This window comes from Meleagris gallopavo, chromosome 16 (genome assembly GCF_905368555.1).
Source record: "Meleagris gallopavo chromosome 16, MGAL_WU_HG_1.1, whole genome shotgun sequence".
Taxonomy (NCBI): domain Eukaryota; kingdom Metazoa; phylum Chordata; class Aves; order Galliformes; family Phasianidae; genus Meleagris; species Meleagris gallopavo.
In genome coordinates, this window is record NC_139419.1 from 14,474,459 (window position 1) to 14,490,564 (window position 16,106).

At 41.4% G+C, this 16,106-nt stretch overlaps 1 protein-coding gene across 1 annotated transcript; it reads right to left on the reverse strand.

The window, feature by feature from the left end:
* Positions 1-4,183: 4,183 nt before the first annotated feature.
* On the reverse strand, positions 4,184-14,625 carry LOC100540035 (acyl-coenzyme A synthetase ACSM4, mitochondrial). Its single transcript, XM_031555886.2, has 13 exons — positions 13,928-14,625; positions 12,869-13,079; positions 12,289-12,496; positions 11,776-11,919; positions 10,838-10,994; positions 9,623-9,702; positions 8,765-8,888; positions 8,184-8,264; positions 7,987-8,088; positions 6,878-7,005; positions 6,393-6,492; positions 5,848-5,967; positions 4,184-5,342 (listed from the first exon to the last, which is right to left on the reverse strand). The coding sequence occupies exons 1-13, from the start codon at positions 14,177-14,179 to the stop codon at positions 5,256-5,258; spliced, it is 1,794 nt and encodes a 597-aa protein (XP_031411746.1). The 5' UTR covers positions 14,180-14,625; the 3' UTR covers positions 4,184-5,255.
* Positions 14,626-16,106: the final 1,481 nt, after the last annotated feature.

Consider the following 16,106-nt stretch of genomic DNA (forward strand, 5'->3'; position numbering starts at 1 on the left):
TTTCCCTTCAGATTCAATTAAGATCCAAGTTAAGAGTTCAATCTTAATTTTAGTGAAATTCCTTTAGAAGTTAATTACCAGCCTATGCTTAGGCACGACAACTGTATCTCCCATTCCTATTTTGGAGAGAACTCAAAATTCTAACAGAATAAAATGAACTTGCTGGGGAAAAAAAAAAAAAAAAGTCAAAAACTAAAAGCTTACCCAGATGATGATATCACTGTCTATCTCATCAAACCAGAAATATTCACCTTCATCTCCATAAGTCCTATTCCCAGAGGTATAAAGATAACCACACAGTTTTGGCAGCTTTTCCTATGGAGAAATATCCCAGAAATCACAGTGAGGAATCCCTCATATTTCAGACGTCAGTGGAAGGATCTGACAAAACCTGCTGAGGCAAAGACCTGGCCTTGAATGGAATTAAACCAACCAGCTGGTTGCTCTGCCACATCCAATGTAAACTCAGACACCAATGGTGAGTTTTAGTCTGTGTCTTAAATCTAATATTGCAATGGGAAGGTTGAGTTGCATCTCTAACTGATCTTTTCAACAATGAATCCTTCTCACATAAGTTTGCTTACAGCCGTTTCACTTATAAATTGTGCTATATTTATATGTAGAGGGTGATTATAAAGACTCATATAAGATATTAATATAATAATTGGTTTTACTCCAACAATCTAGAGAGCCTTACAAATGACTAAGAGCAAACTCAATTACTGCTCTGTTTTTCATTACGGCTCTATTCCAATGTTTGTACTGAAAAGGAGATGAAGTTGTAGATCACTTATTAAATACTTCTGCCCAGTGGAATGGCTAAAATAGCAAACCAAAAGTTACAAAAATCACCATCCAGCAAATCTGCAATACAAAGTTCAGAACACATTCTGGAAGTGCGTTAGGACTTCTTAGCAAACGACACATTAACTTACTTCATAATGCAAAAAGAGCTATACAGGCACACTGTGTGGGTGTGGGTGGGTTCAGATTGGATATTAGGAAAAATTTATTTAAAAAAATAGGTAAAAAATAGGAAAAAATGGGGGTGCTCATCTTCTGAAAGTGCTCAGATGCTGGAATGGGCTTCCCAGGGAGGTGGTAGAGTCACCATCTCTGGAGGTGTTCAAGAAGTGCATTGATGTGGTACAAAGGGACATGGTTTGGTGGGCAGTATTGGTGGTAGGTGGATGGTTGGAGTAGATGATCTTGGAGGTCTTTTCTGACCGTGGTGATTCTGTGAGTCTATGATTCTGTTCTATTCTCTCTATATATACACATAGATGCACACAGTACATTTATATGTCTGTAATATTAAGCATAGTTTCTACAACTATCAGTTTATCATTGCTTATGATGGCATCATCCATGAAAGGGTTATTTCTCAGTACTACAATTAATTTCAGTTCTCACTGTATTTACCCAGGGAGGTTCTTGAAACAAAAGATGAGGTCTTGATGCTCATACCTAATTCAAAAGTCTATTTCAAAATTATCTGTAGTAGAAAGACATTCTACTTGTGCTATTTAGCATTCTTATGCTATGTATAAGAGCATTATTCCCTGTTTAAAAGTATCCCAAAAACTCTCTTTTGAACTCGCCACTGGAAATTCCATCCCTGGGTTGTGCTTGGCAGACTAGAGACACACCACCAAAAGAAGGGCAACCTACACACGGTTCTCACCCTACCCCCATAGATGTGGATTTTGAATCCTGCAGAAATAAAACTGCTAGTCTCCCACATATAGCAGTGCATTTTCAGTGCTTGTGCTGCCACTGTCCCAAACCACAAGAAAATGGATATAACCAGTGAAGAGGAAAAATAAAGAGAAAACATATTTGCTGTTCCAAGTTGAAACTGAAGCTTTCTCTTTTTTTCTAACTAAAAGTTCAAAGGAGAGAAACAAACAGTTTAAAATAACTGGTTGCTTGTTTGACTTGTCTGCAGTCCTTAGAACAACTGCATTGCCTATTCTAAACACAATTAAAACAGAATGAAGGGCTCCTTATCTTCTGAAGCAGAAGCTTCGGACCACACAGTCTCAAGAACACAACAGCTTCTCCCTTCTGGTCCATTTCTGTTTCCTTGATGTCTTTGCAGAAGTTCAGCAATGTGCACTGAGGCACTGACAGCGTTAACACTAGGGGGAGTGTGATTTACAACCTCAGCAAAGCAATGCACCTCTGTAATCCTAACAGAGACCATACAGCCCAAAGTCACTGTATCCTTTCCATAGGCTTTGGATGAGAAACTAAGCTCTCATGAAAGAAGGTAACAGGAAAAATGTATCTGATGCAGAGTACTTTTTAAGGTGCAGCTATTACTTTTTTCTAATGTCTGAAAATAATGGTAAATTGAAGCTGGGCTACGGTGGGGCTAGAGAAGAGACCTGAGAGGGAAGGCTAGTCTATAAAAAGTTGTGTTTTTCAGTTAGAATGATATAAACCATTCAAGATTCAATCTCTGTGGCTCCAGAAGAGAGCCACAAGCTGGAGGTATGTATTTTACTTTCACCTGCTTGTAGTTGCAAACCCACATCTCTAAAATCATTCTGCATAGAAATTTCTTGGTAATTCTCTGATCCTGGGCAGAGAAGGAGAATTAAGCAAATCATCTACCCTGAACATGAGGCAGAAAACTATAATGAATATCAACAGTAAGAGGTTCACAGAATCATAGAATGGCCTGAGTTGAAAAGGACCACAATGCTCATCTACTTCAAGCCCCTGCTATGCACAGGGTCACCAACCACCAGGCCAGGCTGCCCAGAGCCACATCCAGCCTGGTTGCTGCAGTGAGAACCAGGGCACCTCACAGTAGAATGAATGACCTGGCAATATGTTTGACTACAATCCTGTCCTATTCATGCAAAAAACTGACTACTAGTTCACAGCAAAGCACCAGCTCCTAGAATCAGCTGAGTAAGGAATCACAGTAGATGATATTTCCAGCACTAAAGCCTGTGGCAAACTATTCTAATCAGCCAACTGCTAATTGCAGAGCCAGAGATTGTTTCTAGGGTCTCTGAATTCCAGTTTATACACTTGCTTATTTTTACATACATGTGATTGCAGTTATGCTTTTTGCTTCTGGCTGAGTGTGCAATAGTAAAATGTAATAGTAAAAATAGTAAAAAAACAAAGGAGAAAGATTTAGAAGAGGCAGAGAACCTGAAGGGTCCGGAAATGTATGACTTTTAAGGGAAACAGAACTGTATACAGATAAGAGCTTGTGGCAGTGATATGTGACATGCTGAAACAAGTGCATGTAAGAAAGCAATGACTAATTGTACTATAATGTAACCTATGCTTCTAAAATACTGAAATACTGAAAAGTGCTCTGAAATCTCTGTGAAATACTAAGGAGCATTAAACAATGAAGTGACTGTCAGCAAAGAAAATGTATTTATTGACAATTGCTTTCATTTCAGCTGTTGCTGGTACAGAAATTGTTTCATTGACATAACCAAAACGTTTAATCCCAAGAAATAAAAATGCTTTATTTTCTCAAAATTAGCATTCTCCACATCTCACTCTAGAAAGGAGCTCCAAGCAGGGAGGCAGCTGGAAAAGACCTTATCTCATGCCCAAAGATGCTGCTGTTTTCCAGCCATTTGCTCTTAATTAATGAATGGAAGTGGACTGCTGAAGGCTGGAGATGTTTTGTCAATTAATGAAAATTCGTGCCGGGGGAGGGGGAGGGGCAGAGGAGGGGACAGGAGGGAGGAAGGGAGGGAGGGGGGGAGGGGAGGGAGAGGAGTGGAGGGGAGTGGAGGGGAGTGGAAGGAAGGGGAGTGGAGTGGAGTGGAGTGGAGTGGAGAGGAAAGGGAAAGGGAAGGGAGGAGAGGGGGAGGGGGGTGAGGGGGAGGGGAGGGGAGAGGGGAGGGGGAGAGAAGGCGGAAGGAGAGGGGAGGGGAGGAGATGGGGGAGGGGGAAGGGGGGAGGGGACAGGGGAAGGGGAGGGTTGGGGAGGGGAGGGGCAGGTGAGGGGAGGGGGGAGGGGAGGGAGGAGGGGAGAGGAGAGTGGAGGGGAAGGGGGGAGGGGAGGAGGGCAGGAGGGGGTAGGGGAGGGGAGGGAGGGGGGAGGGGAGGGAGGGAGGAGAGGAGAGGAGAGGAGAGGAGGGAGAGGAGAGGAGAGGAGAGGAGAGGAGAGGAGAGGAGAGGAGAGGAGAGGAGAGAGAGGAGAGGAGAGGAGAAAGGGTGTGCACATTATAGTTCGTACTTCTTTAGAAAGCAGAGAGCTTGAAGTTAAGCAGATGTGATGATCTAAACCAGACTGTGGGAGTTTTCTCACTGGTTTCACCTCTACCTAAGTGGCTGCTGATGTAGCCTCTTCATGCAGCAATTGACTACTGTGGCAAAGAACTGTGGTTTAGTCTACAAATTGGGTCACTTGCTGAACAGCAAACTTTATTTTAAAGAGCATCAGAGGTGGTACAGGAGTTTTGCCTCTTGTATGTGAAGATCAGAATAGAGGATGAGCAACGAAGCCACTCTCTGTATTAAACGACATTTGTGGAAAAAGCATGGTAGAGGCTGGCAGTACTTGTCATCAACACATAACACATGAACATAGGTTTAGGAAGGTCTTTTGGTATCAGCAGAGGAGTCTTTCCATCTTCAGTAAATGTTAGAAGGACTGTATTCAGTTTAAAGCATGCTGCATTTAAGGTCAGTGCATGTAAGCAACTCAAATCCACACCCGCCTCTTTCTGCAGCTTGAAGCTAATAATAATAGAATCATAGAATCCTAGAACAGCCTGGATTGAAAAGGACCACAATGATTATCTAGTTTCAACCCCTGCTATGTTGAGGGCTGGCAACCAGCAGACCAGGCTGCCCAGAGCCACATCCAGCCTGGCCTTGAATGCCTCCAGGGATGGGGCATCCACAGCCTCCTTGGGCAACCTGTTCCAGTGCCTCACCACCCTCTGGGTGAAAAACTTCCTCCTATCCTTTTGTGATCTTGGATGTTATATATTAGAGATGGGTCACCAGCTAAGTTCTGGTGAAGTTTTGGATAGTAAGGACTAGAATGGAATTGTATAATTGGTTTGTTCTCCCAGCAGTGCATCAGGATCTGAACTTGTAGTGCTGACATTAGAAGTTTTTGCAAACAGATGCAGACATCACACTTTGGTGTTATGTACAAGTTTTGATGCTCAGGCATTTAACAAAAGGCAGACCAGACCGATTTTAACAGAGAAATATAGCATTAATGGAACAACAGGAGTTCTGTTAAATTCCACACAGTGCTACATCTGTCCCCACTCTTTGGCTCTTAATTCATTCCTCTTTATCTTCCCAGTGATTGTCTTTGGTAGCTCCCGGACAAATTCCACCTGCATAAAAAAGACAGAAAATGATGCAGCATGATCTCTGCAGAGCAGCTTTTCCAAGTCTCTCAACATACATGGAGAACAAGGAGATCTCCCATCAGTAAACACATTTAGCCTATAGGATCAAGTCCAAGCCAAATAAAGGCAGCAAAGTGTGCATCTTCTGAAGTTTTCTTTGGCTTCCTAGATGGTCAAAAACCAGCTAACCAAGTTGGGCATTGTAACTAAAGGATGAAGACTAATGCTACCTGAGAACAGAGATGAATAATGACAAAATGAAGAGAAGAGGGATGATATTGGCATCAAGTAATGGTCCTTAGTTTCTACAAGTTCTACATATGTAAACTAAAGCATTGCTGGTAGCATTTTTCCTATAATGTTTATATTTCTGAGAAACATCAAGCATATCATCACTGTTTCTTTCAGGTGAACAGCGAAGATCCAAATAATAATTTTCCTGAGATTTATGAAAGGATGTTATGGTTTAGTTTCTCCAGAAACCATTTACCTTCCTGGGATATTTGTATGGAGCAGTAGTTTTCTTGACATGCTCCTGCAAGTCACGGGTTAAGCTCTCGCAGTCACTGGATGAAAAGGCATCAGACAAGACCACAAATGCTTTCACAACCTAGAAGACAAGGTCAGTAAGAGTGATCTGACACTGTTAGTTTTTAAGAACTGATACATTGGCTACCAGTGAGCAGTTATGACATGATGTGAGCTTGGAGTCATGACGTGCAAGAAGGAATAAGAGAGAAACCAGAGCGGGAGGTGAAATGGTTGTGCCCAGCTTCTGCACACTGTTAAGCTGAGGGGAAAGTTCAAAGCATAGTTTTCCTGCCCCTGTTGCAGGAAAAGAGCATTTGCTCTATATCCTCATAGGGGGTCAAGAAGAAGGGGTAGCAAGAATTGTCTTTGCAGAGCCTGCTGAATATTTTCTCTCTCTGAAGTTTGCCTTACAGCTGTACATTACTCAGAAAAAAGGAACTTATTTATATACTTATACATTTAAACAAACGTATGGCTTCTGCCACCACTGTGCAGCATCATTACCTCTCCTCTGAGGGGATCTGGACTGCTGACAACAGCTGTTTCTGCTACTGCTGGGTGTTCTATCAGGGCGCTCTCTACCTCAAATGGCCCAATGCGATACCTGGATAAGGGAAGAACAACAAAGGATTTGATTTTGTGAGCTGGAAAACCGGTACCAAACCAGTACTGAAATAACATGTTTCCTTGGCTATGATAGAGGTATCCTTCAATTTCAGTTAAAACTGAAACTAGATTAAAATCCCTCCTATGCCAGTGGAAAACAGGCAGGTTGTGCTGTGCTCATGTGCTGAAAGAGATGAGTTGCAGGGGAAACTGATACAGATACACGAGTAAGATGATAATACTGCAGGTCTAAGAAAAACTGCTAATAAAAGTGAGCATTCATAAGGTGAGAGGTAATGCATTTCACCATAAGGACCATTGTGTCAGAAGCACAGCAGTAACACTGCATAACAGCAGTTTAGAAGAGAAGCACACAAACTGACCCTGAAGAAATGATGATATCGTCGTCTCTTCCAATAAACCAAAAATATCCGTCTTCATCCATAGTCCCTCTGTCCCCTGTGATGTAAAAATCCCCACGCTCGCTTTCTGTAGTTTTCTTAGGGTTATCCTTGAAGTGGATTACAAATAGTAACTTACATTTTAAGAATGCATCAGCTATGCATTATATTATAACACACACAATGTTAAATTAATTGGAATTTTTTTTTTTTTTGGTCAATACTCTTCAAGAATTATACTGATATTGATATAAAATACAATAAAATAGACTTAAACTGTTTTGACTCTTGAAAAGAAACTAACTTAATCTTTGATAAATTCTTCTCTTCACCTGTCTAACATTCACCAGTCCAAGCAAGTGAATCGTTCATGTTTTCTCTACATTTCTTGATCTTTTAGTCAATCCTTAACATAAATACTTAATGAGCTTTTCAGATAGCATATGGTGCACATATGGTACTTCCCAGTGAGGTCACTGTCTGTGATAAGGATGGTAGGGAAATGTTTTAGGCTGCTTTTTCAGATCCATGTTTTAATGTTCTTGAACAAAAATCTGAATCAAATAATGGGATGAAATGAAGTCTGGATCACATTTTTCCACTTGGAGATTCATGATCCTTGAGGTCTCTTCCAACCCTGACCACTCTATTATTAAGTGCATCTTAGAATCATAGAATCATTCACGTTGGAAAACACCTCCAAGATAACCAGCCTCAACCCAACCCACCATGCCCTCTAGCCATGTCCCCAAGTGCTACATCTCCACATTTCTTGTACATCTCCAGGGACAGTGACTCCACCACCTCCCTGTGCCAATGCATCACCACTGCTTCTGAAAAGGAATTTCAGATACCCAGAATATCCAACCTTAAGGGGAAGTATAGCTTCCCATTAGGTTCCAGTCTGCACAGGGCATCTAAGGAATTCATTCTCAGATTATCTTTACCAAAATATATTGCTTCTACAGTTCAGGACTCAAAAAATGGGCCAGCAAGCCTGAAAACTGGTGAAAAACACAGGGCATTTTTAATCCCTAAGGAATTTCAGATATTCTGGGGATATTGCTGTTGGTGAGGAATAAAATACTTACTACATATTCAGTGAATAAACCAAGTGGTCTTACGGGTTTGCTTCTGACAGCAATTTCCCCCTGTTGTCCAGGAGGCAGAATATTAGCATTTTTGTCTACAACCTAGAACGAAAAGCAACATGTACTTCAGTAAAAGAAAAGAAAATAAGAACACTCACCCCCTACCTATGGAAAAGTCTAAAAAGCAGTCAATAAACCTGAACATCAAACGGGGGAGCGGCTTTTCCCATTGATCCAGGTTTGATCTTCATTCCTTTAGAAACAGAGCAGATTATTCCCTGTAAAAATAAAAATCAAAATGAAGGTTTGCCATAGAAAACCACTACGTTCACATTCAATTCATTGCATGCATTTTCTAGAATAAAGCCAAAGGAATTAAGATTCAGAAGATCCTGGTTGTTGGTTCTGTAAAGTAGAAATGAGCAAGATGAAGAAAAAAGATTACTATTGGAATGGAATACTAATCCATTAACTACAAAGAATTTATGTCCTCTACTAGCCCATCTTTGTTAGCTTTTAGCTCTCTCCTGGCACTGTCGTTTGGCATTTGCTTAAGGACATTTAAGAAAATATTAGTGCACAACCCCTCCCAACAATCCCCATTTCCAAGAGGTTCTGTGAGGAGAGCCATGCACAGGTGCTCTTTCAGGGTGATCAGAGGTTACTGAAACATTCACAGAAACATGAAAGAAGAAATAGGCTGCGTTATTGAAAACAAGCATTAATGTTTCATTAAGCAAAAGGGAATTACAAAGATTTAACAGAATATTGACGCTACCGCTTCAGTCTGGCCATACACTTCATGGATGTCCAGCCCTGTCTTGCTTTTCCACTGGTCAATGACTTCTGGGTTTAGCGGCTCCCCTCCGCTCATGCAGTGCTTCAGGTTCATGAATTTGTAACTTCCCAGAGGGTCAAAAAGCAAAGAGAAACACTTAAATCTATTGCATAAGACAAGGATGAGCAAAATGCTGTAAAATAATCCTGGAGTTCTGTTTACTCAGGAAGTTATTCCCACGAAGTAGGAAAACCAGAGGATTCCTGATTCTTTGGTTCCCAATAAAGCAAGGATATCAGTCTTTGCTCAGTGTTGCACACAAGTAGAGTTAAACATGCATGAAAAACAAAGTAAAAGTTTTGCTGAAGTCAGCTGGAATTTAAGCACCAGCTTGTAACTAACCAGGGACCAATTTGCTGAGCCAGGGGCGTGACTGCTGACCCTCTGCAACAGCCCAAGGGAGAAAGTACAGGAGAGGAGCAACCAGGAGCGACAGTTTGTTCATCACTGAGAAACTGGAGCAGAAGGTCTGTCGGTCCCCAGCAGTTATGCTAATGCTGTCCGGGGGTGACAGCGCTTCCCAGAGCATGGACAGTTAACTTGGTGATTGGAACTGGAATTTCCCAGGTGTTTAGTTTTATACCCTCTGGGATTTGCTTAGAAGTTCAGTAATGAAAAGTCTCAAATGACCGGTGGAAAATATCAAGCTTCTCTACAAGCAGCAAAACTCACAAATCTTGCATGACTGTCTCTTCATAAAGGATATTTTAGACTGAATTATGACCCCACTTTGGGTCAAAAGCTGGACCTGGGAAATGGCTAACATGTAGTTAGGGCAAATAGTATCTCTTGACGTACCTGGAGAGATCAGCTTGCACCAGCATGCGGTACAGGGTGGGAGCACTAATCATGGTGTCAATGGGGAATCTGCAGAGAGTCTAGTGAGTGAAGCAACGAGACAACAGGTGAAACTCAGGCAACAAAAGCTATCTTCTGGATGTACACTGCACAGGGGTGTAGGGGTCAAAGGTAGCTCTCCTGTTATGTAAAAGCAGAATGTATGTATATACATTCATACATATGTATGTATATACATTCTGCTGGGCAAGAAACCCTCCTACCCTTGGCATAGCAGGTGGAGAGTCACAGTGTTTGGGAAAAATCCCATTCCTTCTTGTCTGCATGAAACCCAGACTGCCTAGACAGCTCAGAGCATGGACAGAATAAGCCTGTCTGCGTTATGGGGAATGGTTTGGGTTGGAAGGGAGCTTTAAGACCATCTCGTTCCAACCCCCTGCTGAAGGCAGGGACACCTCCCATAGCCCAGGTTGCTCACAGCCCCATCCAGCCTGTCCTCAAGTGCTTCCAGGCAGGGGGCATCCACAGCCTTGCTGGGCAACCTGTGCCAATCTCTCACTGCCCTCACAGTAAAGAATTTCTTCCTAATATCTAGTCTAAATCTACCCTCTTTCAGTTTAAAGGCATTTCCCTTCATTCTGTCGCTACCTGCCCTTATAAAAATTCCTTCTCCAGCTTTCCTGTAGGCCCCTTCAGGTCATAGAAGGGCTATAAAATCCCCCTCTTTAGGCTGAAAAGCCCCAGCTCTCTCAGTCGATCTTTGTAGGGAAGGTGCTCCATCCTCTGATCATCTTGTGCTCTCCTCTGGACCTGCTCTAACAGCTCCATGTCCTTCTTGTTTGGGGGCCCCAGAACTGGACACAGTACTCCAGGTGGGGTTCACTTTCATCTTGGCCGCCAGAGGCAGAAAATAATTTTCAGTTTGCATTAATATTAGCTAATATTATCTCCCATGGCTACTGGAACAAAGGCAATGTGATTAGTACTGCTTCTGGGATGATTTTCCCATGTGCTTACCAGCTATGAGCAAAATGTATCAAAGTATCTTGGGACGGACCCCTTCTGTGTACACTAAAAAAGTGAATGAGACTTTATGGAAGGGTACATCTTGAATGCAACAGTGGACATAACAGTCATTAAATCTTTCTATGCAGTTAGAAATTATTTTCTGCTCCTTTTCTGCAGGTTTACACACATCCATAAGTTTTTTCTTACATTTAGGATAACTGATGGTTCAATCTGTGGGAGCTGGTGGACAAAGACACACGATCCCAAAGCCCAGGCATCAAATAGAGATGCCAGTGAAGTTACTATCCAGCCTGTGTCTGTAATGCCCCACACCGTGTCTGACGGAGATGTATCCAACCAGTACCTAGCAGCAGGAAAAAGAATTAAAAAAATAAAAAGGAAATGATAACTTTGGTTTAATTAAAAGAAAAAAAAAAAAGCGAAAGGAAAGCAAATGAAACCAAAGGGTCACCGTTCCCCACTCCTTCTGTAAAAAAACTCAAATACCCAGCAACCAGCAACGCCAGTAGAAAACAAAAATCAAATCCAAGACTGCTAATGAGATATGTGGGCTCTGGCAGTAAGTTCATTTGTTGAGCTAGCTCAGGGATAAAAGGACCTTTAAGGTTTAATTATATGTACAATAAACATATATGGTAAAGATACGAGGCCATTCATAACATAGGCTACAATAAAGGAAAGAATTGCAATAAAGTGACTTTTCTTGGGGAGGAAGGTAGGGCTGAAGCAGAAGCATGCATCAATTCTGTGTTGGACACCAGGTATTTCACTTCCATGTCTGCTGAGGGATCAGGCTGACCTGTGCAACCAGCATCAGCTCGACTCTGTTCACCTACACACATGACATAATTTTTGCAGCACAAACAGCGTGATATTCTTGGTTTTGCACTCTAAAATATTCCCAGCTTGTGTCTGTCCTTTGAACCATTCTAAAGAAGGACTGGAAGATAGTCATTGGAAAATGGAGATACTGGGGCTGATCCTACTCATATGGAAATCTGTCAGAGTTTCTAACCTGATTTCTGGGGGAGGAGGACTGTAGCCTTACATCTGAGTAACTCAGGAACCTTTCATCAGTTGTACTGTGCAGCTCCAATTATCAACCAGGCTCAAACCTTTCATACCTTTCACATAACAGGGGTCTAAAACCAAGGCTGCCCTGGGAATGTTCGGTCATCTTTGGAGAACCTGTGGTTCCACTGGTAAAGAAGATAACCATTGAATCTTGAATCCTTGTTTTGACACAGGAATGGTCAGCAGGCTGGTTTCTGTAAAACACAATGCAATTGGTGACTTCAGTGATTACATGGGCTTCAGAATGTAAGCTTCAAAGAAGCCTTTCACCAAATTAGACTGAAATCATGTAGAACTGCGCTTTCCTCCATGACAAGATTCCACTTAAGAAGGACAGGGTAGAAACTTCCTGGAATAAAACTGAAGACTGTTGGTAAACATCTGCTATCAGCAAACAACTCTGATGTGGAAACAGCAATCAGGCAGTCATGAAATCACACCACTAAAGCTTAGTGTTGGTGCTTGATGAATATTCACAGTTGATGAATACTTGTAAATAAGCATTTGTGGAGAACAGGTCTGCTTTCTGCATCGTGACTGCAATGCTGCTCATGCATACTCACTTGTACAGTTCATTGAAGTTCAGCCATCCCTCCCTACTGCCTTTGGACACCACCAGCTTGTTTTCAAGAAACTGGCACTCAGATGCCACTGAGTCTACTGCAGGAGCCAGAGTGTCGTTGGTGATGATGCATTTGGCCTTTGAAGCCTGGAGTCGATATAATATGTCTTTGGCTGATAACTGGGATGTTCCTGGAATTAAGACAATCCCTGGAAGAGCAATATGGTTAATTTAGAATAACATTTTTTGCATCTGATCCTTTTCTAAGAGTCTAAACTAGCGACTGTTCCCAAACTGACCTCTGGGGTGGATTTGCCCTGACATTCCTAAGTCAGTTAATGTTGGAGTAATGCAGCTGCTGTGCCCTCCTGTAAGGAGGTGGACCTCTCTGGTGACTCCTCAGCTCTCCATGCCCCCAGGCCACCTGCTCTATGGCACCTACTGCAAATCCTTCAGGGCTGCCTGCGTAATTGGTAGCTAGGCAACTCACTGATTATTAATTTACATTACTTCTCCTTTATAAATGATTCTGTATCCTCTCAAAAAAACCGGTTTTACTGATCTCAGATATGCTCACTGACCTGCTCGAATGCAAGCCACGTTCACCAGCCACCACTCCGGGATTCGTGGCAGAACCACAATGACTCTGTCCCCTTTTTGCAGTCCACATACTTTGGTCAACACGTTGGCCACTTTCCGAGAAAGGAATCCCAGCTCCTCAAAGCTCCATTTTACTTCTTCTCCATTACCACTTATCCACCAAAAAGCAGAGTTTGTTGGTTTTCTTCCAGCCTAAAAACCACAAGGATTCCAAAGAAACCCCAATTTCTTCTTAAAGACTTCATAATTATAAAAGCACAGGTATCTGCGAGTTGTGGAGGATATAGGTGTTTCCAAACTTGCATATGAGCCATTATTTTCCTTTGTCTCTAGGGAGTGCAAGACTCACTATGAATCATAGTCAGATATTCCTAACAAACTGCCCTTTTCTAACTTGCAGTGTTCACCATTCTGTGCATCTCCAGACTCAAGTTGTCTGAATTCTATTCCTGTTTAAGCTTAGAGCATTATTTCTCTTAAGAAGGTAATGGGCAACATGAAATACTTCACCTAATACTTGTGATATTCTGAATGGAGTTGTGGAATACTAACAAACAGAAGCTACCCAGGCAGAGGAGAAAATAAATCAGGAGAATGCAGTATTCCAGGACAAGCCTGAGAGCTCAGGGAGAAGGAGTGAAACAAGCAAGAGGTCGTCAGTGACACGACATGTGGACAAATTCAGCCTCTACTTTGGAGCAAGGCAATTGCATGCTTGTGGAAGAAAATTCCTTGGCATGCAGTATTATTGCTATGCCACTCTTGTTTTTATGATGTGACAGCTAGTACCATGGCATGCAGAAGCAATAAGCACAACCATTCCAAGGATAAATCAGGGTCATGAGGGTCTTATCATTGCTTTTTCCGCCTACAAGCACCAAGGATCAGAGACACTTGTAATAAATGAAGCAAAAAGAAATGAGATCCCACATCATTTCCTGATGCAAATTGTTTTTAGCACCTGATTATTTTTTAATAAAAAGAAGTTATTATTTTAAATTAATTAAAGACTCTCATCTGCCCAACAAAAGATCACCTACCTTTTCAATCTCAGACCATTTGTCCAGTACATCACTTGCAAAGTTAAAGTACTTTGGTATTTCCTGTTCACCACGCCTGACAGACTCGTACTGAGAGTGCACATCAGAGACAAGCAGCCTGGGATGCCTATGGAAAGTCCTACAAGGAGGTTTCAGAGTCCACAACAATTTTAGAGTCTGTAATTTACAAATCTTCATGGCAGGATATAAATGGAGATGCTGTAGACTGCGTAAGAAAGTTAATGGAATCATTGCTATTGTTTTTCTGTAACAAAAATAATGAAAAAGAGAAACACTATCTTGAAATTAACCAAAGAAAGATAATTCTATTATGAATTGATTAATTATTAGTTGAATTCACTTAGGCTATTCACAGCAAAATTGATGTTTAAATGCAAAGTTCCCCAGCATGCTCTCATGTATTTTGTACCAACAGCTTCTTAAGGACTACTGATATGATCATATTGTCTGTAGCTTGGCTGATCCATACAGATTATAGATCTTCAAGACTGCTAACATCACCTACATGATGGAAGGATATTTGTTCTTACACCAGAGCACTTGGTATTTGATTTTCTGAGATTCTTTTTGTTTCACGTGGAACTGAAGGATGTTTCCAGTTTCCATTTGGTCACTGTAAACGTCCTCCCTCTTCTATCTGTTCTCACCACTAGAATCATAAATGATCTGCAATCTAATGAATTGCTTTCATTTTATTGCTATTCTTTTTTTTCTTTTTTTTTAAATTTTTATCATTACTGTCAGTAACCTGGAAGACTGCTTCAGACTGTTGCCAAACAGTGATGGAATGCTGTTTAAAGGTGCCTGCTGAGCATACATGAACACTATCCAACATGGAACAAAACGTGGTTTGCCTCTGGAAGAGTCTGCAGAAATAGCAGGGGACAACGCAGTCTATGATGACCCTGAAATCTGTATCTTTCTATTGATTTTCCTTCTTCAGCTGCTAAATATAAATTACTAGTCGTGTTACAAGCTTAGGTGAGTGATTGCTGGTATTCAGGTCATTTTCTTTCCTATTCTTACAAAGAATGAAGCCATCGGCCAGCTTGGAAAAAATAACAAGAAAGCTGTTGATTAATTTCTGGTCCACATGAAATGTGCATAACCTGAGTGAAGCTGCAAAAACAGTAAGTTTTGTCCTTTGCCCCATGTTTTTAAGTTAGTGTTGTATTCAGTTTATATTGTCCCATATTTACAACCATAACCTCTGAAGTACTGACCACGATTTAATAAAAAAACTTTATTCCTCCTGACAAAATAAATATTTTAACAGCAGAATTATTTCTTTTTTTACTAGCAGGAGCTGGTAACAATCACATTTGATCTTCCTATCAGGACAATGAACTCAGATACCTACAGCTTGCATAGCTTAAATCTTTTCAGTGATATACGACAGCTCAAAAAACTGTGTGGGCTGGATGCAGAATGCTTCAACATCTTGTTATGATTGTGATCTTTGGTGAAGCAAAGAATCTCACAAAGGTATTCAAAATAAACACGAATGTGTTACTGGATATAAGCAGTACAGGAAACTATCATGCATCTACACAACGCCTGATGGAGTGTTATGCACTGTTGCCACAGAAAAACATTCAGTGACCAGTAATATCATTCATTATCATTGCTGGGAAATAGTAATAACAGAGGTCTCCAAAAGAATTACCAGTTGCTCACTTCTAACTTGCTGAGTGAAGGAAAAATGCATGAAAATTTTTAACCTGGTGTATTTAACCCATTGCCTTTAACCCAGAGGAATAAGCAAAGAGGCAAGAGTGGTCAAAGAGAAACATGGTCTTGGCATCAGAAATTGGCAGGAAGGCTGAGATGGGGCTGCAGTCATTCCCCTGACTGGTCCACATTCAGCTGCAGGTCTGCTTCACCTCAGTGCTATCGTTTCATGGCTGTCAGTGGAGTTCAGACATGAATAGAATTACCTGTACCACCAGAACCACCAAAAACATAGAATCATAAGGTGGGAAAAGACGTGCAAGAGCAACTGCTCACCTACCACCAGTACTGCCCACTAAACCACGTCTAACATGGAGCACCAGACTGGATTAAAACAGATCCGCTTGAATCAACCTGAACGTATCAGTGATTAAAAATGAAGTATTTTGCTTATGGTATGTTATCTTAATACATTTGAAAGACTGTT

Coding starts and splice junctions, on each gene's coding strand:
- LOC100540035 (XM_031555886.2), bottom strand. CDS start 14,179: ATGATTCCATTAACTTTCTTACGCAGTCTACAGCATCTCCATTTATAT. Junction 8,889..9,622: donor GTGCAAGCTGATCTCTCCAG/GTACGTCAAGAG, acceptor CCCTCTGGGAAG/TTACAAATTCATGAACCTGA. Junction 7,006..7,986: donor GTTTATTCACTGAATATGTA/GTAAGTATTTTA, acceptor ATCCACTTCAAG/GATAACCCTAAGAAAACTAC.